This window comes from Echinops telfairi, unplaced genomic scaffold, assembly GCF_000313985.2.
Source record: "Echinops telfairi isolate 266 unplaced genomic scaffold, ASM31398v2 ScPeMD7_5;HRSCAF=22, whole genome shotgun sequence".
NCBI lineage: Eukaryota > Metazoa > Chordata > Mammalia > Afrosoricida > Tenrecidae > Echinops > Echinops telfairi.
This window is the reverse complement of record NW_022103901.1, coordinates 14,689,054-14,713,759: the sequence shown is the minus strand read 5'-3', so window position 1 is coordinate 14,713,759 and position 24,706 is coordinate 14,689,054. Positions and strand designations below refer to the sequence as shown.

General features: G+C 59.3%; 3 protein-coding genes and 1 non-coding gene across 8 annotated transcripts; 1 reads left to right on the top strand and 3 right to left on the bottom strand.

Annotated features, from left to right (window-relative positions):
* The first annotated feature begins 2,671 nt into the window (after positions 1–2,671).
* Positions 2,672–12,037, top strand: ZNF646 (zinc finger protein 646). 4 transcript variants are annotated; one of them, XM_045285044.1, is made up of 3 exons: positions 2,672–3,081; positions 4,697–7,791; positions 11,421–12,037. In XM_045285044.1, exons 2-3 carry the CDS (start codon positions 4,779–4,781, stop codon positions 11,537–11,539), a joined length of 3,132 nt encoding a protein of 1,043 aa, XP_045140979.1. In that variant the 5' UTR covers positions 2,672–3,081; positions 4,697–4,778; the 3' UTR covers positions 11,540–12,037. The 4 variants fall into 4 exon arrangements, with proteins under 4 accessions (XP_045140979.1, XP_045140971.1, XP_045140975.1 ...); XM_045285036.1 differs by having other exon boundaries at positions 4,697–8,544; XM_045285040.1 differs by lacking the exon at positions 2,672–3,081 and adding an exon at positions 3,295–3,314 and having other exon boundaries at positions 4,697–8,544.
* On the bottom strand, positions 11,922–16,951 carry PRSS53 (serine protease 53). The gene is made up of 11 exons (XM_045284816.1): positions 16,894–16,951; positions 16,023–16,043; positions 15,752–15,914; positions 15,022–15,287; positions 14,720–14,874; positions 14,346–14,565; positions 13,505–13,655; positions 13,166–13,413; positions 12,935–13,080; positions 12,497–12,723; positions 11,922–12,336 (listed from the first exon to the last, which is right to left on the bottom strand). Exons 1-11 carry the CDS (start codon positions 16,949–16,951, stop codon positions 12,240–12,242), a joined length of 1,752 nt encoding a protein of 583 aa, XP_045140751.1. The 3' UTR covers positions 11,922–12,239.
* Positions 16,952–18,237: 1,286 nt separating this feature from the next.
* VKORC1 (vitamin K epoxide reductase complex subunit 1) lies at positions 18,238–20,288 on the bottom strand. Of its 2 annotated transcripts, XM_045285047.1 has the most exons (3): positions 20,085–20,288; positions 19,191–19,300; positions 18,238–18,672 (listed from the first exon to the last, which is right to left on the bottom strand). In XM_045285047.1, the coding sequence occupies exons 1-3, from the start codon at positions 20,255–20,257 to the stop codon at positions 18,464–18,466; spliced, it is 492 nt and encodes a 163-aa protein (XP_045140982.1). In that variant the 5' UTR covers positions 20,258–20,288; the 3' UTR covers positions 18,238–18,463. The 2 variants fall into 2 exon arrangements, with proteins under 2 accessions (XP_045140982.1, XP_030740267.1); XM_030884407.2 differs by lacking the exon at positions 19,191–19,300 and having other exon boundaries at positions 18,567–18,672.
* A 901-nt stretch (positions 20,289–21,189) lies between these two features.
* LOC115867989 lies at positions 21,190–21,358 on the bottom strand. The gene has a single exon (XR_004045358.1). It is a non-coding gene; the product is annotated as a U1 spliceosomal RNA (small nuclear RNA).
* Between the last annotated feature and the right edge of the window lie 3,348 nt (positions 21,359–24,706).

Here is a 24,706-nt window from a genome sequence, read left to right as displayed (position 1 = left end):
ACACACACACACCTGCACCTATTTTTGGTGTTTTTTGCTGTTGTTTCAAAATCATATATGGCACAGCAATTGCCAACAGGTCCTTTGGTTCTCATGTACTTTTTATTGACCTGGTTTATCTTTGGTAAGCTGGGTACACTGCTCCCTCAGTTCGCTTTCAGAGGAGGGCATTTTTACCTCCCCCTGCCTTTACAAAAGCAGAGGCCAAGGCCACTGCAGGTGGAACACCGGTGCTCAGGGTCACAGAGCTAGCCCAAGAGGCCCAGTTGAAACACAAGCCTTCAGGTTCATGGGCTGGACTTTCTCTTGCAGTCTTCCTTCACTCAGGTTCACTGGACAAATCACGAAACTTCTTAAGGCTCCCAGCACAAACACCAGGATCTTCTCCATAGCCAGGGAGGCCCCAAACAGATTCACCCTAACTCCTGCCTACCTCACCACCCAGTCCTCTCTCCTTGACTCACTAGGCCCACCCATAGGCGCCCCCCTCCCTCCCCAAAAAGAGAGAATTAATTCCTTCCTACTTCAAGAACTTTAGGAAATTCTGTGCCAGAGGATTCCAACCTCAGGAGAAAGAGGAGGCTGTCTGTTCCCTTACAGATGGAGCCTGGTCCTAGTATAGGGTCACCACAGGGCAGAACGGGCTTTGTGGCAGTGGCTGGATCACGTCATTTAAGGAGTGCTGGTAGTACAGGGGGTTCCGTGCTTGGCTGCCAACCACATGGTCAGAAGTTAACACCCTGCTGCTCCCAGGAAGAAAGATGAGGTTCTCTGCTCCCAGGATGATTTACAGTCTTGGAAACACTACTGAGCAGTTCTATTCTGTCCTTTAGCTCAGTATGTGTCTGAATCAACTCGAGCAAGGGTCAGGGGTTTGTTTCTTGGGGTTTCATTAGGGTCTTTGCACTGGAAATTCCCTGAGCTGGAGCCACAATTCCCCTTGGCCCTGTCATCTCCTGGAAGCACTTTTCTGGAAGCTGGCCCCTCTTCCAGCGAATCACTCTCTAGCCCCCTTTGGGTGCCTCTCTGGGTAGCATGGCTTCCCAGTTGACCACAGGCCAGGTGCCATTCTAAGCATCTTATGGGTCCGACCCACCCAAGCCAAGCCTAGAAGTTAAACATTATGGTTCTCATTTGGCAGATAGGGAGATTGAGGCCCAGAAAACTGAAGGTCGGTCAGTATTCCAAGCCAGGCTGTAATAGGATTAGTGGAAGGAGCCGAGGAGGCTGTCTCCCAGTCGCGAATTCTTAAGTGCACTTTCTGCCTTTCTCAGTTACAGGGTCCCAACGTGGCCTGAGTGGAGCTTTGTCTCTGCCTTCGCCTGAATCAGCACACAGCTGCCTGAGAGCTTGGCCTGGCATTATCCCTTCTGCACCTCGTCTCCCCATTCCTAAGCCCAAAGACACCAATCACGGGCTGTGCAGATGGGATGAGTTGGGGGCTCGGGAGGTGGGCAACGTGGGGAAGGGAGCTGTAACCACCTGTCTAGGTCAGATCCCAACCTGATCCCAACCTACTCTTCCAGCCTCAACTCAGGCTGCAGCACACCCCGCCCCCCACTTCCCACCAGGGACTTCAGCGCCAGCCACCACCCTCATACTTCCCTACCTCCATGCATCTTCACATAGTTTCCTGTCCCTTGGGAGCCTTTGCTTGCTTCTCCCACAGGACAAGTCTTTCATTGTATCCGGGCTGACTGGCTTGGCACTGGACAATAGGGGATTCACAGAGCTCTGCGGATGTTTCCTCGTCGTTAAAATGTGACCTCTGGGGCTTGTGGAGGTCTGAAGAGTATTAAGGCCAAGGGGACACGCGGAAGAGGGACCCTAAGGTGCAGATAAGAAGTACTGGACCTACCCCTGAGCTGCTGCTACCTTCTGCGTGTCGCCCCCCCCATCTGCCCGCCCCACCCCTCGCCCCCCGCCAAGCAGCTCCCGTAGGCCAGGGCCCCAAGCTGTGTTGTTCCAGCATAAATCGTCGGAAAACGTGGCCTCAGGGAACAAAGCAAGGGACGAAAGGTGAAAGAAGGCAAGAACAAATGAATGGACGGAGGGCCGGACGCAAGACAAAGGCCTGCAAGATGGCGTACTCTAGGACCGCGGGAGGGGCGGCCAGGAACACAGCGGGGGAGGGGGGCCGTGGACGCCGGGGACCGGGCTGGGCCGGCCGCGCGGCAGGGACAAAAGCCCGCAACCGGACGGGCTCTAGGACCCCCGGGTCCGCGCCGCCCAAGGCGGGCAGCCTTGCTGGCCGGGACCCAGTGCCCACATCACCTGGCCCGCGAGCCTAGCCGGCGGGTTCTAGGACCCATTGGGCCCAGCGCCCGCTCGTGCCCGCCCGGGGCCCGTTCTGCTCCCGCCCCGCCCGCCCGCCCGCGTTGCCCGCGCCCTGCCGGCCGTGTCCGCCCTCGACGCCCACAGGGAAACTGAGGCCGGCTCGGATCCGGTCGGCGCTGGGGCCAGCCTCGGACTCTGTGGCTTCCCGCCAGCGTTTCCTACCTGAATGCACTGGCGCTGACCCCGCGACGTCGGCGGTGGCTCCGCGCGCCGACTGAGCCCGGGACACCGCCACACAGAGGGGCCGGCACTAGGACCCCGCGGGAGGAGGGGGCGGGTGGAAGGAGGGGCGGAGCCGGCGAGCGGAAGTGGAAGGGAGCTCTCCCGACTGAGGAGGAAGGAAAGGTTTATCGGAGCACCCCCAGCCGATGGTGGCCGGGAAACATCTTGCCAGGGCTCTGGGTGCTGAGGGCAAGGAACACCGGGCTGATCAATGGGTCTACATCGGCTACTGCTCTAGCTTCAGGCCAGGTCACCGGAAATGTCTCAAAGAACGAGAAGGCGGGAGGACAGGAAGGCTATGCTCAGGCTTTGTAGTCTTTAAATCCGTTTAGAGCCCATCTCTCTTTTAAGAGCGAGAAGTGAGTTTAACGAAGCTTCCCTCATCGGTCTGGGGGAAAGCCTTGCAGGGAGCCCCGCAAAAAAGTGTTGCCAAGATACTGAAGCCAGGACTGCTGCGCTCCCTTTTTCTCCCCACTATAGCCAACGGAACGACTTGATATTCTCGCCGGAAGGGTGGCTAAGGTTAGTGCGTGTAACTGAAGCGCTGTGACCTCTGTGGGCGGGTCCGGACCCGCGTTTGCCTGCTTTATTCCCCCTAACGCCGGAAGTGTGTCTTCGGAGACCGCTGTTTGGAGGCGGGACCGGAAGTGTTCCCAAGGCTGCGGTTTCGCGGGGAAGCTTTTGCGAACCGGACACTTCCTGTTTCCTAGTAACAATAGGAAGTGTCTGCGGAGCTCGGGAGAACACTCCTGCTGGTACCAGCTGCACCCTCATCCCTTCACTCCCCTCTCCCTCCTGCTCCTCTGCTCTTTATTCCCTTTCTCGCATCTCCCGGGGAGCTCTGTCCGAGTGCGTACGTGGGAGCTCGAGAGCCCCCCCACGACCACCCCTTGGGGCGCGCGGCTGCAGTTAGGGTAAGGGTCCCAGTGCGCAGGCGCGTGCCCGTCTGCTGTCCCCCTGTCCGCCTCCCGCAGTCCCCAACGGACACGCCCGCTGCGGGAAAGAAGGGGCAGCCGTGCGAGGTGGGAGGTAGGAGGGATGTACCTGAGACGATATGTGCAGAGAAAATTAGGAGAGAGGGCTTTGGTGGTTCGAGGCTAGGGGAGGAGACGCCAGAACGAAGGTGCTTTGTGAGATGGGAGTAGGGGACAGGTTCGGTGAGGGCGTTTAGAGTCGGAAGTAGGACTGATAATGGGCTCCCTTGGGATTGAAGGATCAGAGTCGGAGAAGGACAAAGTGAGGGAGGCGGCCGTGAAGAGAGACAGGGACATTGAGATGAAATCTGCGGGGCTCGGTGGGTTTGCTCCGGGTAAACTGAGATTACTGAGGATTAGGTAATGATGTAGTGGCGTGCCTGCCAGCCTGCCCCGAGTAATGCTTAGCAAGAGTTGTTGTCATCAATATTTAAGAGGCGTGGAGGAAACCAAAGAAAAGGAGGAGGAGGGGAGGGTGAAAAGACATAAGGAAGAAGAGGTAGGGGGTGAAGAGTAATCAGAAAGGGGATAGGATTCCACAGTGGTTGGTGGTTGGAATTCAGTGAAAAGTAGGGGAAGGGGAGTGGGTCAAGAGAGCCCTTTGGAAAGGAGCCTTCAGGCTGAAAGGCCTGGGGGAACCTGGAGGAGGAGCCCTTTCAAAGAAGGGGGTCTTTAATGCCCCCTCTTGTGGGTCCTCAGCCAGCCAAGTGACAGGCAGCTTTTTTGAGGGCTTTCAGGTACTATGTGTTTTCTCCTTTTAGCTGAGTGAGGAAGGAAGAAGAATTGGTCTTTCTTACTGAAAGGTCTAAGGGTGTCTGCTTTCCTTTTAGGGAAGATTGAATTCTTTGTTTTAGAACAAACGTTAGAGACGAGACTTTGTATCCATTCTGAAGATCAGGCTGATAAGTCTGTGAGGAGGAGAAAGTTGCACCTCTCAGGATTTCAGTTCCTCGTCTGCAGCTCTAGAGGAGCTCCCATTTGGGGGGGCTCTCTGGTATAGGAATACCTTCAGTGGTGGGGTCTCTGGGCTAGGGCCAGTAGAAAGTTGGTCCCCAGGCCTTGATACTTAGGGGCCCTCTCTGTAGCCCCTGGTGACTGTGTGGCACAGCTGAGAGGCGATGGTAACTCTGGCCAGCCTTCTGATCACTGCCCCTTCTTCCTAGGCCTCAGCCCCTTCACTGGAGGAAGATGCTACAGCCACCCGCCTGCTCTCCCTGAACCTCCAGGCTTCTGCCTCGCCGCCCCATGGAGGACGTGCCTACCTCCCTCAGCTGCTCTGACTGTCAGCGCCACTTTCCTAGCCTCCCAGAACTGGCCCGCCACCGAGAACTGCTCCATCCATCTCCCACCGCGGAGCCTGAGGAGGCTGACCACATCCCTCGGCCCTATCGCTGTCAGCAGTGTGGACGGGGCTACCGCCACGCAGGGAGCCTGGTTAACCACCGCCGGACCCACGAGACTGGCCTTTACCCCTGCATCACCTGTGGCAAGGACTGCACCAATCCCGTGGCCCTCAAAAGCCATATGAGGACTCATACTCCTGAGGGTCGCCGCAGGCGCAGACCTCCCCGCCCCAAGGATGCTCTCCCGTGTTTCCCAGGCGAGATGGTGTCTGATGACTCTTGGAGCCAAAGGCTGGAACCTGAGGAAAGCTGGGAAAAGCAGGCAAAACAGACCGAAGAGACACCAGGCTGTGAGTCAGGGCCTGAGCCCAGGGCTCTTCCAGGCCCCTGGGAGGATCCTTCCACCCAACACAGGGAAGGCTGGGGAAGCCAGCCTGCTCCGGATGAGGGTGCAAAGCATTGGGGAGCCCCCACCAACTCTGCCAGAGCCCCGCCGCTCCCCACCCCAGCCAGCAGCCTCCTCAGCAATTTGGAACAGTACTTGGCTGAGTCAGTGGTGAACTTCACAGGGGGCCAGGAGCCCACCCAGGCCCCTCCTGCCGAGGAGGAACGGCGCTACAAGTGCAGCCAGTGTGACAAGACCTATAAGCACGCCGGAAGCCTCACCAACCACCGCCAGAGCCACACCCTCGGCATCTACCCATGTGCCATCTGCTTCAAGGAGTTCTCCAACCTCATGGCGCTGAAGAACCACTCCCGGCTCCATGCCCAGTACCGGCCTTACCGCTGTCCCCACTGCCCGCGGGCCTTCCGGCTCCCCCTGGAGCTGCTGGAACACCAGCATTCGCATGAGGATGAAAAGCCAGAGCGGCCGTGGGAAGAGAAGGGGGCGCCCACGACCAATGGGCACGTTGGCGAGAGCGGCCGGGACCAGATCCCCACGGCCCAGATTCTGAGCAGCATCTCCGCACAGGAGCGCTTTGCCTCGGGGGAGCTAGAGGACGGTGGCCTGGAGGAATACCGGCCTTTCCGCTGCGGGGAGTGTGGCCGCACTTACCGCCACGCGGGGAGCCTCATCAACCATCGCAAGAGCCACCAGACGGGCGTCTACCCGTGTTCCGTCTGCTCCAAGCAACTGTTCAACGCGGCGGCCCTGAAAAACCACGTGCGGGCGCATCACAGGCCCCGGCCAGGGCCCGGAGAGGGGCGGCGCCCGTCAGCTCTGTTGCCCGGCTCCGGCCTCACGCCCAAGAAGGAAGAAGACACCAGCCCCCTGGACGACCGCCCTTATAAGTGCCACGAGTGTGGGCGAGCCTACCGTCACCGGGGGAGCCTGGTGAACCACCGCCATACCCACAGAACGGGAGAGTACCAGTGCTCGCTCTGTCCCCGCAAGTACTCCAACCTCATGGCCCTACGGAACCACGTGCGGGTGCACTGCAAGACTGCCCGCCGCAGTGGGGGCCCGGGGCCCGGGGCTCCCCCCAGCCACCTCAAGATGGAGGCGGAGGCAGCCCCTCCCGCGCAGCAGGAGCCCTGGTGCAAGCGGGAGGCAGCGGCCCCTGCTGCCCACCCCCCAGCCGCGCCCGGGCCGGCCCCACAGATCTGCACTGTCTGTGGGCTGCTCTTTGATGACCCCCAGAGCCTGGCGCTTCACGGCCGGACCCACGCAGCTGTGGAAAGGGAAAGCAACCGGACGGAGACCCAGGTTTCCCCTCCCCGGACCTTTGCTTGCCAGGACTGTGGGAAGAGCTATCGTCACTCAGGCAGCCTGATCAACCACAGGCAGACCCACCAGACGGGGGACTTCAGCTGTGGGGCGTGCGCCAAGCACTTCCACACCATGGCCGCCATGAAGAACCACCTGCGGCTGCACAGTCGGCGCCAGAGCAGGAGGCCCCAGAGGCGGGCTGGCAGCGCCGGCGGGGGTGGCGGCGCCAAGCTCCCATCAGCCTCTGCGGAGGAGGAAGAGGAGGAGGAGGAGGAGGAGGAAGAAGACTGGGCTCAGGAGATAGTGGAAGGCAGCCCGCATCCCCATTTTCCCCAGGGCCTGTCAAGAGAAAGCCCCAGTGGGGCGGAAGGCAGCCTGGAGAGTGACGGCGACTGTGTGCCCGCTGAATCCGAGGGCGACAGGTGCGGGCAGGAGAGGCAAGCGGCCTGCTTCCAGGGTCAGAGAGAGGGCCGAGGCACCGAGGGGCTGGAGAGACGGGGGCGCTGCTTTGTGGACCACGTGGCCATCCCAGAAGCTGAGGGCGGTCGTGGGTCCCTCTTCTGCGGCAGCCTCCCAGGGGCAGAAGACCAGAAACCAGCCACTGACCTCCCTAGCCCCTCGCCCCACGCTGCAGAAGCTGCCCCTGGCTGGCAGGCCGAGGCTTCCCTCACATGCTCCGACTGCGGCCATTCTTTCCCTCATGCCACTGGCTTGCTGAGCCACCGGCCCTGCCACCCGCCGGGCATCTACCAGTGCTCCCTCTGCCCGAAGGAGTTCGACTCTCTGCCTGCCCTGCGCAGCCACTTCCGGAACCACGGGCCCGGGGAGGCGAGCCCCGCCCAGCCTTTCCTCTGCTGCCTCTGCGGCATGATCTTCCCGGGGCGGGCAGGCTACCGGCTGCACCGGCGCCAGGCCCACAGCTGCTCGGGCACGATGGAGGGCGAGGAGGAGGAAGAGGACGGGGAGGAAGGAGCCGCGGAGGCGGCCTCCGCCCGAAGCCCTCCGCTCCAGCTCTCGGAGGCCGAGCTGCTAAACCAGCTGCAGCGGGAGGTGGAGGCCCTGGACGGCGCCGGGTACGGCCACATCTGTGGCTGCTGCGGTCAGACCTATGATGACCTGGGGAGCCTGCAGCGCCACCACCAGAGTCTGGGTGGCGGCTTTGGGAACGCCATAGACAAGGCGCCCAGCCCCTCGGGAGAGTCAGGTAATGGCACAGAGATGGTCACGGATGGTGGCTGTGAGGGCACGGTGACCGCAGCCTCTGGGGAGGGTGCAGACGCGAAGGCTGGAGCGGGAGGAGGTGCCGCCGCAGACCGCCTTGGCGAGCCGGGTGGCGAGCCGGGCCCGGCGGCGCAGCCCCGGCCCTTCCGCTGCGCCCAGTGCGGGAAGACGTACCGCCACGGCGGCAGCCTGGTGAACCACCGCAAGGTCCACCAGACGGGCCTCTTCACCTGCCCGGTCTGCGCCCGCTGCTACCCCAACCTGGGTGCCTACCGGAACCACCGGCGGAACCACCCCCGCTGCAAAGGCTCCCAGCCCCAGGTGGGGCCCCTCCCGGAGGCGGCTGGCAGCTGCGAGCCCCCGCAGCCCGCGGAGCAGGGGCCGGGGCAGGCCGAGGTGGTGAAGCCCCTGAAAGAGGAGCCCCCCGAGGAAGTGGCAAAGGTCCAGGAGGAGGCCTGGGAGGAGACCATTGTCAAGGAGGAGGAAGAGGAGGGGGCGGGGCCCTGGCTGGAGACCCCGGAGCAGGGCGGCCCTGCTGAAGGCAGCGCCGAGCAGCGGCCCTTCAGCTGCGACGTGTGTGGCCGCTCCTACAAGCACGTGGGCAGCCTCATCAATCACCGGCAGAGCCACCAGACTGGCAACTTCGGCTGCCAGGCCTGCTCCAAGGGCTTCTCCAACCTCATGTCCCTCAAGAACCATCGGCGCATCCACACGGATCCCCGGCGCTTCCGCTGCGGTGAGTGCGGAAAGGCCTTCCGCCTGCGGAAGCAGCTGGCGGGCCACCTGCGCGTCCATGCTGAGCGGCGTGGGGGCGGGGGCTGCAGAAAGGCCACTCCGGAGGACCTGCCCTTCGGCTGTGGGCAGTGTGGGCGTGCCTATCGCCACGCCAGAAGCCTCGTGAACCACCGGCGCAGCCACAAGACCGACCAGCCCAGCGGCCCCACCTGCCCCAATACCACCTCCAACTGCATGGCGCTAATGGACCACCAGAGGCTGCGCTTGGAGAGCCGGCGGCGGCAGCGGCAGGCAGGGTGGCCCTGGCGGGCAGCTGTGCGCTGTGCCCTCTGTGGCTGGGACTTCCCTAGCAGGGGCTCTTTGGAACAACACCTGCGGGAGCACGAGGAGACCCAGAGGGAGCTGGCCAGTGGCCAGGGAGGCCCAAATGGCGCGGGGGGCAGTGAGGGGAACATGGCCACTGGCCAGGCAGCCAAGGGCCGATCATGTGGTGATGAGACCATGCCTGAGCTGAAGGATGGTACCACGAGGCCAGGTGAGCATGGGCAGAGCCCCACCAGGGCAGCCCATTCAGAAGCCACAGAGCCGCTCCAGGGGGGGCCACGGACAAGGCAGGTGGATGGCCAGTGGGCAAGGGGTCATTGGTTCACACTGGAGGTTGGTTCCTCAGGGCCAGGCACTGACCAATCCAAAAGACTCAGGGAACAATGTCCCCAGGACCCCTGGCCACCTTGGCCACAGCCAGCTCAGGGGAGTGGTTGGTGAGGCATTGGCGACATCAGCTCTCAGCTTCAGCCAGGGGACTGCCCCTTTCCCACAACCATTTGTGGCCAGACCCACTGCCAGGCAGGGAGCCTCTTAAGCTTCCTCACAGCACCCACTGCCACCCTTGTCAGCCCTGCTCCCAGGAAGCGTTGCGCCCTGTGGCCACCAGGAGCTACAGCTGCCACCACAGCCACATAGCTGTTCGGGTCTGAACCTGCCCGACGGCAAGGCTTTTCAGTCCCAACATGAACTAGCCAGCCATCTGCAAACTCATGCCAGGGGCCTCAGGCAGGTGCCACTTCAGACTGAGGAGGCGGGGATCCCCAACTGGGATGGCAGGGCCAGGGAAGTCTCCTTGGTCAAAGGAAAGCTCAGGAGACCCTCATCCACACCTTCCAGGGCTCCTGAGAGGGTGGTGGGAGAGCTGGTGGAGGACAGGAAATAAGTTCACAGCAGCTGAAGACAAGGGCGTGCCTGCCCACGACGGCAGCCTGTTGAGCCACCAGAAGGGTCACACCAAGCCTGTCCCAACTCCCTCTGCCCTAACATCCACCCAACCCACTCCCCCCTCAAGAACCCGCTCTGACCCCAAGCTCCTCCACTGCTGCACTGTCTGGACAGTGCAAGCTCTTCTGGACAGCTGCCAGGCAGGGTGGGTCCAGACACCTATGGAGGGGCCCTTCACTTACCCCCACCCCACACCCCCAAATCTGCCTGTGGCCCCAGCAGGAATGAACAGTGGCTGGCTCCCAGATTGGGGCATGGTGGACTCAGGCAGACGCTTGATGGCAGAGGCCTCGGTAGTGGGTGCCCACAGCAGAGGGCAAAATCTGTCCCCAGGGTGGGCAGGGGAAGCAAGGGCTGCGGGGAGCAGGAGGGCCACATGGAGCCGAGGGAGTGGGCCAGGGAGGAGCTAGTTGGCATTGCTACCTGAGACCTGAAACCCCCACCAGGCAGGGAGATGGTCTATTGGGTCGGTTGTCAAGAGGCGGCAGCTGCCAGGGCCCCACGCCTTGGTCCAAGGCCAAAGGCGTGTTGACCAGGGAACACCTGACAGCCACGTCTGGAAGGGATTATGCACAGAGGACAGGATGAAGCTGATGGTTTTGGTCTCCATCTCTTCCAAGATGAGCCGCCAGGGAATGAGTGACAGGGAGCGTCCCCGTCCAGACTGGCTGGCTTTAGGGCTTCTCGGCGGGTGACTCGACTGCGGAAACTGGGTCAGGGATTGGCACCCAGCTCCCAGTGCCTCTTTCCCCATGTACCGTCTCCGCTCTTTCCTCCTGGCTCCCCATCTCATCTTCCTTTTATTCAAACACTTTTCTCCACCCACCCTGCCTTTTAGGATCCAACCAAACCACCCTTTCCACCTAGGAGACTCCCGCCCTGCTCCAAGCCCTCCTTTGCCTGGCCGCCTGAGTCACACATAATTGTTTCTTTGAAACTAGACCCAGCTGTAGCAACAATAGTCGTTAGCACCTAGCCTATCTGCACCCTCTCTATCAGAGGGCGATCTGCCTGCACCATCACCTCCGCCCAGCCCAGTCCTGTCCGGAGGCTGTGTCTTGGCCACTGGTAATGGCTATTGAGGAGTGGGACAGCCAGTTCTCTCGGCAGACCCTGTGACCTCTCATCTCCTCCAGATCACAGGCCCTGTTCATGACATTTAGCGTGGCAGCCAAGAGTAGGTGAGCGGGGTGGTGAGCTCTGGACCTGAGGCAGGTGGAGAGGGTGGGCAAGGTTCCCGAGAGGCTGAAGGGATGATGGCTTTTAGCATCTCGACCTCTTATGAGTCACAAGAATGAGGACGAGGAGCCATTTACCCTTGGTGCTGTCATTGGGGGGAGGGTGTGTGTGTGTGTATAGCCACTAGCCTTAAGATCAGTGGTTTGAACCCACCTGCCAGCCAGCCAGCCACTCCTTGGGAGGAACCTGTCTGCTCAGAAGCCCACAGAGGCAGCTCTCTGCCCTCTGGAGTTACTGAGCCTTGGATGGCTGTGGTGAGGAGTCTGGGGACATGACTGGTGGTCCCAGGTGTTTGGGGTGGAAGGTGTTACAGGGTGTGCGGGATGCGCCCCCTCAGTCAGTGACCTCTCTCTCCCTCCCCACCAGGAGCTCCAGCGGCGCCAGCGGCAGGCAGAGGGGACTCGGCATTTCCCCCTCCACCTACCCCGACTCCACTCCTGGACCCTTCACCCCAGTGGCCTGCAGACCTCAGCTTCACCCTCTGAACTCCCAGTCTCCAAAGAGCAGACTAGGGGGTGGGGTGGGGGGGCGAGCTCCGTGTTTCTCAGGAGGAGTTTGGGTCTACAGACTGCTTACCTCCCCTCCCTATGCGATGTGGACCCAGCTCACCTCTGGCTGCTTTTCCAAGGAAAGGTGGGGTGGGGGGCGGGGGGGATATCTCTTGGGTCCCTGCCCTTGAAGGGCCTTTCCCTAACTCCAGCCCGTTACCATGCTCAGCCCTGCAAGAAGCCTGGCACCCTGCTCTGCCTAGGACCTGGGCCGGCACCTCCAGCCAGATTCCATCCCCAGGGAGGGCCAGGGGCTTCGGGGAGCCGTTGCCCATAGAAGGGGAGCCTTTTGCTAGAATTTGTAACTTATTTTCTAAAGTCTATTTTGTAACACTTTATTTAAGTTTAAGAAAAGGAGAATTGCTCCCCCCTACACACCCACCCCAGTGGAAAAAAAAACAAACGGGAAAAAAAAGCCCCGAAATTTTCAAAACACCTGGCTGCTGGGTTCTCTGGGGCCTGGATGGGGAGGGTCGGTTGTGGATGCCTGCATCCGATGGAGGGAGCAGGGTGGAGAAAGACATCTCCCTGTCCTGCAGGGACGAATGCTCCCCAGGGGGGCTGGTGGAGGGTGGGGGCAGAGGCCCGTCCTGGGCAGGTTTCTTCCCAGAAGTCTGGGCTACTGGCTCTGCATCAGTCACACACTCGGGTGAGAGGCACCGAGAGGGCAGGCAGGCATGACCATGGTGAGTGCAGGGCAGCCCGCAATCAGCCCAAAGCCGCCTGTCAGCAGCCTGTCAAGACAAGGACATGGGCAGGGTTGGCCTCCTCCCTTCAGGGATGAGGAAGGTGCTGCCACTCCCGAGACCCATAGCATTGAGTGGCCAGAGGTGGGACGGAACAGCCACCGACCCAGATGGAGAGGGGGGCTTGGTGGGGAGGCCCCACACCCACATACTCATGTTGGCCAGGCAGCTTCCGGGCTCAGGCTCCGGCTCCAGCTCCGGCTCCTCGGCAAAGTAGACCTGCCAGTCTAAGCTGCTGACCCAGTCCTCGTAGGCCGGAAGTGCCGTGAAGACAGCGGGGCGCACGGGGCCATGACAAGCATCTCCAAAGCTGTGTAGCCCAGCCAGGAACCACGTGCCCCTCACCTCAAGCACCAGCGGTGCCCCAGACAGGCCCTGGCAGGGATGAGATGAAGCTCACCCCTGGTCTCAGCTGCCCGTGCCCCCCCACCCCCATGGTAGAGGGAGACAGAAGCCCATTTGGGCCCCTGGCAGGACACCTAGTTTCAGGTGAGAAGGCAGGGCTGGAAGCCTCCCATGGCAGCTGGTCTCTTCACGAAGGTGAGGGTCACCAGGAGTTTGAGGGGATGGGGGTGCTGGGGCTCACCTCGCAGCGGGGCAGCTCACCCACCACACTGCTACACACCATCCCTGGCTGAATGGGGACGCCATCACCTCCAGGGGCTGCATGCAGGCGGCCACAGGCCCTCGGCCCCAGCAGGGTCACTGGCACTGTCTGTCGGGGTCTGATACCTGCAGAGCATGGGAAAGGGCAGCTCGCTTGCTTGGTGACCTTGAGGCTGGACGGACAGCGACCGCTGGCCCTGGCCCTACCTACCTCCTCCTGCTCGGTGAGCCAGCCCCAGAGCCCAGCCGCGTGCCCCATCAGGCAGGTGGTGGTCAGCATAGGGCAGGCAGAGGGGCCGAAGGCTGGGGCCCAGGGTCACGGGCTGGGCCAGTAACAGGAGAGCCACGTCGTGTCCCCCCTCTGGGTGGGTATAGGCCCCGTGCAGGATGAGCTGTTTGAGTCCACGCTCCTCCGGTTCAGCTCCCAGCCTCACACTCCACTCCTCTGCGCCCTGGCGTCTGGGCAGAGGCAGGGTTGGCGGCACTGAGTGGCAGGGCTGCCCATGGGAGCAGGTGGCAGCGATAGGAGTGGCATGGGCATGGGGCTCACCCAATGAAGCAGTGGGCAGCCGTCAGCACCACCACCTCTGAAACCAGGGCTCCGCCACAGGCCAGTGTCCCTTGGTGCTTCAGCCAGGCATCCCAGGGCCACGGGGAGGGGCCGCCAGCCTGTGGGCCTTCTCCCCTCAGGGACCCACAAGCTGAAAAAGAGGTGACATCACCAGGTCTCTTGATCCTGCGTGTTGTGGCCAGGCATGCCAGTAAGCCCTTCCTATGTGCTATCAAACCCTTGCCAGGTAAAAGCTGCATCTCTGACGTGGCAGATGAAAGCAAGGTACAGAGAAGGGATTTTCTAGCTCTGTAACCACAGGCAAGTAGCCAACTCATAAGTCAGGGCCAGCGCTTTAAGCCCCATGGTCTGACAGCCCTCCTGCCCCAGCCTCCTGGGCATGGCCCTGCTCATTCCTCCCCACCTGTCTGCACCCAATCTGGCCTGAATTGGCCCAAGGATTCATGGCTCTCAGGTGCTTCTCACTTGCAAGATGCCTCTTCCTCGGTAGCAATGATTTTGCATGAGATTTGCATGTTAGTCACAGAATTCCGGAATTCTGAACGGGAGTCCCCCCTGCCTTAACCAATCTCACTGGGCCCCCAACGATGTGGAAGCTTATAGCTTCCCTCCCAAACCAACATCTGACCTCTGAGATCCGGCTTCCTACTGGAATTCCAAACCCATAAATTCCCCCAAAGTCCAAGGCCTTCTGGAAGGACCAGATGGGGCCTTAAACGCTCCCCCGCAGGTGTGAAGCCCTTGCATCACTCTTCCCCAGAAGGAATCACCCAACCCGGGCACCCCCATCCTTCCCATCCCGACTGCTCCCTGCGCCTACCTACACAGCTGTCCTCATCACTGATCACCGGGGTGTCTGGGCTCTGAGCTGGGAAGGCAGCCCCGTGGGCTTGAGCCTGCAGCCAGGCACTGTGGGCAGTCAAGTCCGTCAGCAGCACTGGCGTGTCTTCCCGGGCACAGCTTGATGCGAAACTGATGATGCCAGCCTGGACCCAGTGCCCATCAGGCTCGTGGCACATCACAGGGCCCCCCGAGTCCCCCTGGAGTCGAGCAGTGGAGCCAAGGGCAGACGCCTGAGTCCCAGCCCAAACAGACTTCCTCTGACCGCAGCCTGCCTTGCCCCCTGCCCCGCCTCAGTCCCAGATGGAGCCCCTAGTCCCAGACTAAGCTCCCACCCCTCTGCTCCCCTCAGACCTGACAGGGCCCCTGTACCCCAGGCTGGGCACCCCCACACAGCATGCCAGGTCGGGCTGGGCTGGCCAGCGGCCGCTGATGCAGCCTGTTGTAGAGGCAGTTACACGTGGGGCGGCTGATGAGACGTAGGCGCAAATTCCGCAGGGTCCTGGGAGCTGATGAGAGACAAGGGTTGAGGCTGAGGTCTGTGCCCCAGGCAGGAGAGGGAAGGAGGAGGAGATTCAGGAACTGGACAGGTAGGGAGCTGTGTGACCTTGGGCAAGCAGATGCCTCTCTAGGCTCTGGTCGGGGACAGCACTTACGATCATCGGTGTCTTGGTTCCAGCCAGTGGCCCAGCAAGAGGTCCCAAAGGGGAAGTGGTGAGTGGGCTGAGGCAGGCAGAGGGGTGTGTGGGCTGTGGGCCGGGCGAGCCGCAGCAGGGCCAGGTCTGAACCCTGGCTGTAGTGGTTATAGGCCCTGGGCAGCTGCAGCGCAGCCACGGGTACCTCCTCAGCCCCTGGGCTCAGGCCCTCCCGCTGCAGAGAGCCCAGGACAACTGACCAGGAGTCGAGCTCTGTTGCTGCCACCCTGGAAGGGGAGGGGCAAGGCTCAGTGCAAGGGAAGTTGGGGCAAGTGACACCACAGGAGATTGAAGGGAGGTGAAAGGCAAACAAAAACCAGCCTGTGGCTTTAAGGAAGGTGGGCGGTTCAAACCCACCGGCCACTCCGCAGGAGACAGTTGAGGCTGGCTGCTCCCGTAGAGTTCCCGCCTCGGAAACGCCAAGCAAGCCGTCCTACTCTGCCCTTAGGGTTGCTGTGAGTCAGAATCTCTTCAGTGGGTGCCCCTGGCTCAACCTTAGTATTCTCGTCTGCAAAGCATCTACGAGAGCCTGTCCGCACGGCCAGAGGATACCTTCGCGGCACTGGGCGGATTGTCCCCATATCCCCTGCTGCCACTGGGGCGGCCTGATTCTTCCCCATGGTATTTTTATTGTTGCGGGGAGTCACTCACGCTGCAGCCGAAACCCTGTCTGACCCCAGTCATGACTCACTTTTCAAAGCAGTGGGCAGCGGTGAGGACCCAGCCGTCTGCCACCAGGGAGCCGCTGCAGACGTGCAGCCCTTGCTGCCGCACGCTGGCCTGCCACGGCCACTCGCCTGACACTGTGCTGCCCTCCTGAGGCTCGGGCGGCCCAGGGCCACGCTGCCCACAGGCTGTGGAGGGGGTGGGGGGGAGCGGGGCCATGGCGACAGCCTCTGTCCTCCCCTCCACCTGGGGCCCAGCAAGGAAGGGCCAGGCCCCACATCCCCCCGGGGGCTTACCCCGCTGAGTCCCTTGAAGACCTGAGGGGAGAGAGACACACGGGAGGGGGGGGGGGGCCAGGTCCTTGCCTGTGACTACCTCACACCAGCCCCTCCCAGGATGAAAATATTTATATGAGGTGGGGAAACAGCTTTTATTGGAAGCTATTCAGAGTGTTGACTCGGTAATTAATTATCCTGCTGTCGCTGTGCTCAGCACTCCCAGGCCCTTGGAGCAAGCAGGGCTGGGGGCGGGGGTGGGGAGTTGGGGGGGGGCGTGAGTCTGCCCAGGCCAGCCTTCAGCCCTCCCCCAGGCTCCAGACACCCCCTCCCCTGCCCAGTCTTACCCCCACTGCTGAGTCAGGTCGGGCAGCCAGCCCCAGCAGGTATTCTAGAGCATTAGCCTAACTGTCCTCTGGCAACCTTCTAGTGGGAGAGAGCCCCCAGAGACTTGCCTCACCCATGCTCGAATGCCTCCGAAGCTACCCGCCACTTCTCTGAAGCTGTCCACCCTTCACAAGAGCCCCCTGTCCTGCCCTGCCTCCTCCCCCTCAGGAGCAAGCCCACACAACAGCTCACCCTTGAGATCTCATTTCCGGGGGGAGAGATGTCAAGAGGGAGAATGAGGCCCCTCCAAAAGTAGAGGCAGCCAGGCGCAATGGCACCAGCCCGCACACAGAGAACGGGACACTGACACAATCATGTCCCCACACGGGCTGTGAGCCACTCCCAAGAAAATCACACCCATTTGGACAGATACTGACTCCCCACGTCCAGTGAACAGCTTCCAGGCAGGTCCCCCTCAAGGACACCGCTGCAGGGGCTGCAGGGACAGGTGGCCCCGGAGCCCCACCACACCATCTCAGCCCCCAGCACACACACACTGGCTCACCCCCTACGAGGACCACCAGGTCCAGGAGCAGCAGCGCAGGTCCCCAGCTCGGCCTCATGCTGCTCCAGGCTGCTCTGCTGGCGGTGCCCCTGTTGAGGCTGCCTGGGTCTCCTGGCTCCACCCTTGCTCCGCCTCCAGCCAGTGAGGAGTCACTGCTTTTCCTGGGAGGGAAGGGAGCCAGCAGCTCCTAGCCCTGGGCTGTGGCTGTGTGACCCTGGATGGGTCACCACTCCTCTCTGGGCCTCAGGTGTGGAGACAGACTGCCTGGGTTCAAATCTCAGTGCTGTCACTTAGGGCTTGTGTCTGTCTGTGGCTTCTCTGCACAGAGACCCTGAGAATGGAGCATCAGCAGGGAGGCCGGTGTCGAGGGCAGGCCTGAGTTCTCGTCCTTGAATCTCAGCCTCCCCACCTTCTTCCATCTTTGCCACAGGGGCAGTGTGTGTGTGTGTGTGTGTGTGAGTACGCGTGAGAGAGGCTGAATGCCTAGAGGCCAGGAGCTCTGCTCCTGGCTGGCTGGGAGGTGTTGGTGAACTCAGCCCCTTCTCTGAGCCTGCCCCCTCCTCTCCAACCAGTCCAGTGGGGTCTGTCCTCACTCAAAGGAGCTGGAAGAATCCCTGTCACAAGGGAGGTGGCTCAGGGCACATCCTTTTCACCTGACTCCTCACTCAGGCCAGCAGGCCCACGGGAACCTGACCCAATGCAGAGAGGGAGCTATGGGACAGAGTCAAGAGAGGGGCTGGAGCGAGGTGCCTGGTGGGGTGGGGGGATGACGACGAGGACAACACGGGGGACCTCAGAGCCTGAGCTGTGTTCCTGGGTGAGTTACCTAGTCTCTCCGCACCTGTTTCCTCAGGCAAGATAGGGATAATGACAGTACTTACCTTGGACAATTGCTGAAAGAATTAAATGAGTCAATATATGTCAGATTCTGAAGCAGTGCCAGACATGTGGGCAAATGCTTCCAGACCAATTAGGAAAGATGAGATAAAACTAACATCTAGCCTTCCAGAGCTACCAAGACTGGTCCAAGGTGACAGGTCAAGGCAGCCGGAAATGTCAGACGCTCGGAAGAACTTCCCAGCCAGCATGCTCAGAACCAGAAGAGCAGCTTGTCCTGGCAGGTAGATGTCTGGCTCTCCCAGTGGCAGTAGGGACCAGCTATCATCCATCGGCTTGCTTTCTGGGGGTGGGAGCCACCTGCGCCCCAGGCCTTGCTGACTCCACACTTTAGTGATAGGACTAAACACCCTTCCCCTCCGCCCCCCACTCTGACTCATCCTTCCCAGCTCCAGAGGAGGGCTGCCCAAGCTGGGGACCATGGCAACCACATGGCTCAGAACTTGGTCAGTTTAAGAAATTTTATTGCTCAGAACCCCACTCCCACCCCCCACCCCCCAGGGCAGCAGCAGATCTTTGGAGAGCAGTCTTTGAGGATGGGCTAGAGGCACTCGGTGGGGACAGGAGGATGGCACATTTGGCCCCTTGTCCTGTGTGGCGGTTCGGTGGGGGTCACACTGCAGGGCTCTCTAGGGATGCAGGCATGGCCATCTTGGCGGCTTCTGGTAGCAACTCACTGCCCCTTGACCTTGCCCCGGGCTCTCTGGGCCCCACGGAAGCTGAGCACAGTCAGGCCCACATTGATGGCGTAGGAGGTGATGCAAACGATGCAGAAATCATAGAGGACGAAGAAGAGGATCCAGGCCAGGTAGAGAGAACCAGCCAGAGACACCAGGGAGCTCAGCACCAGCAGGCGGGAGGCCCAGTGGCCGTGGACGCAGCCTGTGAGCCAGAGGAGAGGTCGGGCCTGACGCTTCAGGGATGGGCCTCCTCTAGCTGCCTGCCAAGGCTTCCAAGTGCCACCCAGCCCAGACCACAGGGACAGGCCTCTGGAGACAGGAGGGTCTCCCTGGCCTTGGGGCCCACATCCCGAATTTCTTGTTAAAACCCACTCCCATCCAGATGATTCCATTCTGACTCACAGCCCCCTATAGGATGGGTGGAACTGTGGCCCGTGGCCCCCACCCCCCATGGTGAGTTTCCTAGACTGTAACTTTTTTTTTTTTACTGTAACTCTTTTATGTGAGTCGTAAGCCTGGGTCTTTCTCCCGAGGCATTGAAGCCTACAGGGGAAGAAATCTCCCTTGAAGGAATAACTCTGAGTCTTTCCCATAAAACTGGAGTCTCACAGACCCTATAGCAAATGAAAGACCCCCTGCTGGTTCCCCTCCTCTCCCAGCTGCCTGATGGGGCGGGGCTGGCCAGGAGGGAAGGGGGGGGGGTGTCTGGGGAGCACTCACCTAACAGGAGCTGTAGCGTATAGAAGATGCAACCGAATAAGCTGTTGGACTGATTGAGGACACTGTCGGGTCCCAGCACGTGCTCCACCAGCCCAAAGCCCTTCCCCCACCTGGAGAGAGGGGACCAGGTTAGAGGTGTCCACCTGGCGCCAAGGCTGTCCCTCCCCACTCCCACCCCAGTGAGTCCAAAGGTAGATGACCACCTGGGGTCAGGGTCACTTGTCACTGCCCCTATCCTCCGGGCCAGACCAGGCCGTGGAGCCTCCGTAGGCCCCTGCTTTCCTCTTAGACTTTGGGAAAAAACAAAACAACCAACCAATGTTTATTGTAAGTTAGGCGGGGGTTTACAACGTTTCATCTTCGACTTTAAGGACATTCTCCAAGTGGCAAGGCAGCAGTAACGGTTGGCTCGGCTTTATCCAGTGACCAAGGACTGGGATTTGGGGTGAGGATGTGGGGGCGTGTCACTGTGACCTGGAATCTGCCCTCCCCCAATCTCCATGCTGCTTACGGTGGCCCCCTCCCAGCTCTGTCGGGCCCTTCCGCCAGAGCACGGCCAAACTCGGCCTCCCAATGCCCTGGCCATCCTCAGATCCCAGGCACCATCCTCCCTCAAGTCCTGTCCGGTCCCCACGCACGCACTCCTCTTACTCTACCTGCCTTCCCAGCCCTGTTAACTCATCTTCTGATCCACAAGAATTCAGTTACCAGCAACCTCCGCTTCCCTGCCGCGGACACTACGTTTTCCGGAGGCCCAGCCTCCTGAGCACACGCGGTGTGCCAGGCAGCGCCCCCCTCGAACAGCCCGGCCTCCAGGCACCCCTGGCCCCGACGCATCGCTCCCACTGGCAGCCCGATCGCTAGCGCCTACGCCTTCCACTCCCGCGCGCGCACCTGGAGGAGAAGACGCGCGAACAGCTGATGGCGGTGCCCACGTCGCAGAGCGCACGGTAATGCGGGTCCCGGGCGCGCGCCGCCTTCACGTGCAGCGCGTAGACAGACACCACGAGGCCCGCGAGGCAGAGCGCGAGCCGCGCCCAGCCAGGGTGCCGCCAGGTAGCGCCCATGTTTTCCAGTCCAGCCGCAGGGGCCAGCCCAAGGAAACTAGCCACGGGGCAGGGGCGGGGCCGGACGTGACCACGCCCCTCTCCCGCCCCGCTGACGGAACGATTGGCTGCCCAGGCCCCGCACGCCGGCATCCAATTGGTGGGCTCTAAGCGAGGCATGCTGGGACGTGCGTGCACCTACACCGGTCGGCCCGCCGAGCACCATGGGAGTTGTAGTCCGAGCGGCTGCAAGGCATGAAGGGGTTTGCAGTACTTGCCTCCTGATTCTTGAAATTATACGAACGTGGCTGACGGGTCGCTATGAGGTGGAGTAGACTGGACAGCAAGGTTGTTTTTTTTTTAACGGGTCCTGGTACAGCACCAGGACGTGCAGAGTCTGGGTGGCGTCGACTGGGTGGCACACTGCCCTGGAATCCATCCAGACACCTGGGAAGAAAGGCCCCGTGGTCACTCCTAAACGTGATGGCTTGCCAAAAGAGCGGGTTCTGCTTCGGTGCCAAGGCCCGTTCCAAACATCGGAACAGGCAAGGCCTAGCGACCTGTGTGTAACACAAGTGATGGTTCTTAGTGTAGTTAGAAAAATCCCCCCTGACAAAATGCAGTTAGCCTGGATATCGTCAATACTCGTTTCCAAACTATGGAGGGTAAGACACGGTGTCATCTCCTCCTGGAATCAGTTTTTCCACTGTCCGAACACCCTAAGACACCAGAAAGCTTTTTCTCTACTATCGCAGATTAAATGGACGCTTTTCTGAATGAAGAGGTCTTGTTTCCCAGCTCGATGTCAAGAGCACCTGTCCTATGTCTCCTTCATTTGTTTGCTGTCTCTTGTTGGTATATTGGTTTAAACGTGTGTGTTTTTGATGTGCAAAGGACATGTTTAGTTTGTTTTTTATTTGTAGCATTTGGATTTAAAAAAAATTTTTTTTAAATAGGGGGGAGCGCGAATGCAGTCCCCCTCTACCACAAATTATGCAGTTGTGTTTCCCACATTTGGGGAAATCGCAGGGGTCAGCACATAAATTTCTAAAATGTGTATTAAATGCTTTTATTGGGGGCTCTTACATCTCATATCACAATCCATACATTCATCCAGTGTGTCGAGCACATTTGCACATATATGGCCATCATCATTTTCAAAGCATTCTCTTCCCACTTGGGCCCCTGATATCAGCTCCCTATTTCTGGTCTTTAGCTTTATATATAGTCAGATGTCTGCATTTGTTAACGCCCCTCAAAGTTGTTTAGTAATTCTTTCTGATGTGGGTTCAAGTGGTCAAGGGATTTACTCAAGGGACCATGTTAAGTGGGACATTGTCACGAGTGGAACAAATGTTGGAAGATACAGATCATGAAATGCGTGTGGGCATCTTCCAAAGGTGGCTTTGGAGAGTATAATTCAAATGCCAGTCTCATCAGGTGATTTTCCTGGAGGAAAAAAACACATGGATTGATTCCTTTTTTTTAAAAAGGCCCGTTTGCCTAAGGTACTTAATGCAGTCTGTATGAGATTTTTATAGCTCACTACCTTCTTCAGTGCAGACAGGTTGGATGCAGAAATCACTGAAAAGGTCTGGATGATGCTGAGCTTCTCCGCCGTATTGACATCTCTGTTAGTGATGGAAAGCTGGGCTCTGCTATCGAGTTAGTCAACAAAGACATCCTGAGACTGGCCAGAGACTTAACAAACATTGTTGTTTGCCTACTCCTGGTCAATCTTTGTTTCCCATGGTTACCGGGACACCCGAGCCAATGTGAAACCTCTATATGTGATTTGCTCCAGTGTAAATTCCAAAGTCAAAAGTACGTGGTCTCTGTATTTCAAACCGGACCCCACAGGGACGGCCTGTTTTTGCACTGGGTGGTCTCCTCCTCGCTGGTTGTACCTTCTGGCTGGAAGCTCCCCTTGCTTCTTCTCATTGGGAGTGAGTACGTTGGCTGTGAAGCTCCCAAGTAAAATACCTGCACTCTGGGTTACAAGTGAATCAGGGAACACAACCAATCAATCAATCCTGCAATCCAGCCCAGGAACTAAGGGTGCCTTCTGAAATGAATACTTCAGACGCCCATCCTCTTAGGAGCCCTGGTGGCACGGTGGTTATCATAAGGTAAACTGAGGCACAAGGAGGCAGACAAACATAACTGACAGGACAAAGGGAGAGCAGACACAGAAATAGCTTTATTAGAGGGAAGCTCTCGGACCAGGTTCCATGGGCTAGCAAGTAGCCTAGGGAAGTTGCGCTGGTGGTCAGGGTGCAGGGTTTTTAAAAGAAGGTGCCTGGGGGTGGGGAAACCGTCCGAGGCGGCAGGTGTTGCAAGCTGTCCTGTCCCAAGAACAGTTTGTCAGCTTCTTGCGGTGCTCTGTGTACCGGAACTTGAGCCGGGTTGTTCCGTCTTGGCTCCATTTGGCCTGGCCAGTTTTCTGCTTTGAAGGGGGTCCTTCAATTCGCCCACCTGACTCCATCCAGACAGGTAGGTGTTGGCTACTAGCCTCAAGAACAGCAGTTTGAGACCACCAGCCACTCAGCAGGAGAAAGATGAGACCTACGTCTGTAAGGTTGACAATGTCAACCCGGCCCTACAGGGTCACCTGGACTCCCCGTCAGTCGGAAAGGACTTGATGGCAGTGAGCTTGGAGCTTGTGCGATCATTCCCATCTCCTGCTTTACCAGGAAAGGGTCCTGCAGGAACCCTACGGCTCTCATCTCGGCCACAGCCAGCGTCTCTGACCCCTTCTCCATCCCCATGACACCTCACCTTCTCAAGACGCCTCACAGAAACCTTCCTCCCTCTCTTCCCAGTTCAGCTGGTGCCACAGCCAATGGGGGGAATCATGGGCTCCTTTTAGACATAATTTATTTCTGTCCCCGAAGTTTATGAACACGGGACTCCTTTGTTCCCTCTCTCTGTCTGACTTCCTTCACCTTCTCATGCGGCCGCATGTCTGCCCCTCGGTCTCTTCCTCTCTCTGGCTCTCCCTTTCTTTTGACTATTCTCTCTTCACTCTGTCTTCCGATCTCCCCTCATCCTGCCCCTTGACTCTCATTCCATTCTGAATCCCCCGGGGAAGGTCCTTAACTCTAATAAAACCTGTTCATGGAAACCCACGCTCTGCGTCCGCTTTCCTTTGATTCCCATTCTAACAATTCGTAACCCCAGCTTTGAGCCGAGTGCTTCCTCCCAATCCTACCACCAGGGCCTTTTACCAACCACTCACTCCCTTTCTTAAACCCCCAGCTCCATCACCTTTGCTGTCCCCAAATCCCTTTGTCTCTTTGTCCTCTAGTGGCTGCCTGCCTGGAAAAACCTAACCTCAGCCCTGGATCCATCCAACAGGCCCCTCCCAACCCCCTGTGGTCTAGCGAGAGTCTCCTTGGCACTGACCCTCTGGTCTATCTCTTGCTTCTCTCATCTTAGAAAAGATGACGAATCCCCTTACACCGAATTCCTCCCCTAGTCCCGATCTGCTGTCCCTGTGCTCCCGTTCACGGCCAAGTTTGTGACATTGACATGTCCTATTTCTACGGACGCACTCCTTTGCCCTGAATGGTACAGCTTCAGCTAGCTTCTGCTGCAACCTGTAAGATCCTGTGGAGGCCAGCTCTTATCTTACAAATCGAACGGGTTCTAGAGGATACCATCTGCAAGGAGAAGACTTATACCCGAAAGACAGACAACTGTGAAGGCACCGAGGTCCTTGCAGTAAGACACTCCTGGGTCCAGAACTCTATTACCAGAAGGCCTATGGAGTCTTTAGCATGCTTGTGCCAGGATTACACTAAAGGCAGTTTGTAATTTCTTGAGGTGTACAAAGAAGCATGAACTCATTAGGTCAGGTGGTTCAAAGACAGGACAGGATGAGGCTTGGGGAAGTGAAGAAACTGATACGTTTGCAGGCGGCTGCTTTCTGCAGCTTTTGCCAGAGAGCAGGAGGCCAACCATCCGTTTTATCTCAGGCGGAGGGAGAGACGGGCCAGCAGGCACTTCCATCAGCTCATCAGGATGAGCTGTCAGCATCCTTCCTTGTCCTTGAGCCATGAAAGGTGGTGGTCCTGTCCCGTTTACCTAAGGAACAAACAGCTCTCCTCCCACACCAACCCTCCCTGACACGTGTCCTGCGTCAGTCACCAGCACGCTCAATTCAATGCAGTTATCCCTTCCTATCTGACTTGGTCTCACCCAGCAATGGGATGATTTCCGGTGAGCATGCCCTCCCACGCACTCTCTTTCTCTGACTCCTGGCAGATTTCATTCGCTCGCCCCTCTCCGGCTGCCCCTCCTGAAATCCACTCCTCTTTGTCCAGAGCTGATGAATCGCGCCAGTGGAAAGAGGCTCACCTCCTCCTCCTGCGAGCCTGTGAAGATTGACAGCCAACTCCGAAAGCCAAACTTCGCGGCCATCTCCTAGCGACCCTGACCCTTCAGGTCCGAGACAGAACCCACCCCTGA

What these genes read in the sequence shown, in the direction of transcription:
- ZNF646 (XM_045285036.1), top strand. Translation starts at nt 4,779, where the DNA reads ATGGAGGACGTGCCTACCTCCCTCAGCTGCTCTGACTGTCAGCGCCAC. An exon ending in TCCCCGGCGCTTCCGCTGCG is followed by an intron (nt 8,545 to 11,420) that starts GTGAGTGCGGAA and finishes CCTCCCCACCAG; the next exon opens with GAGCTCCAGCGGCGCCAGCG.
- PRSS53 (XM_045284816.1), bottom strand. Translation starts at nt 16,951, where the DNA reads ATGAGGCCGAGCTGGGGACCTGCGCTGCTGCTCCTGGACCTGGTGGTC. An exon ending in GGGTACAGGGGCCCTGTCAG is followed by an intron (nt 14,566 to 14,719) that starts GTCTGAGGGGAG and finishes GCTCGACTCCAG; the next exon opens with GGGGACTCGGGGGGCCCTGT. An exon ending in TGCCTGGCCAACATGAGTAT is followed by an intron (nt 12,337 to 12,496) that starts GTGGGTGTGGGG and finishes TTGTCTTGACAG; the next exon opens with GCTGCTGACAGGCGGCTTTG.
- VKORC1 (XM_045285047.1), bottom strand. Translation starts at nt 20,257, where the DNA reads ATGGGCGCTACCTGGCGGCACCCTGGCTGGGCGCGGCTCGCGCTCTGC. An exon ending in TCGCGCGTCTTCTCCTCCAG is followed by an intron (nt 19,301 to 20,084) that starts GTGCGCGCGCGG and finishes CCCTCTCTCCAG; the next exon opens with GTGGGGGAAGGGCTTTGGGC. An exon ending in TACGCTACAGCTCCTGTTAG is followed by an intron (nt 18,673 to 19,190) that starts GTGAGTGCTCCC and finishes TCTGGCTCACAG; the next exon opens with GCTGCGTCCACGGCCACTGG.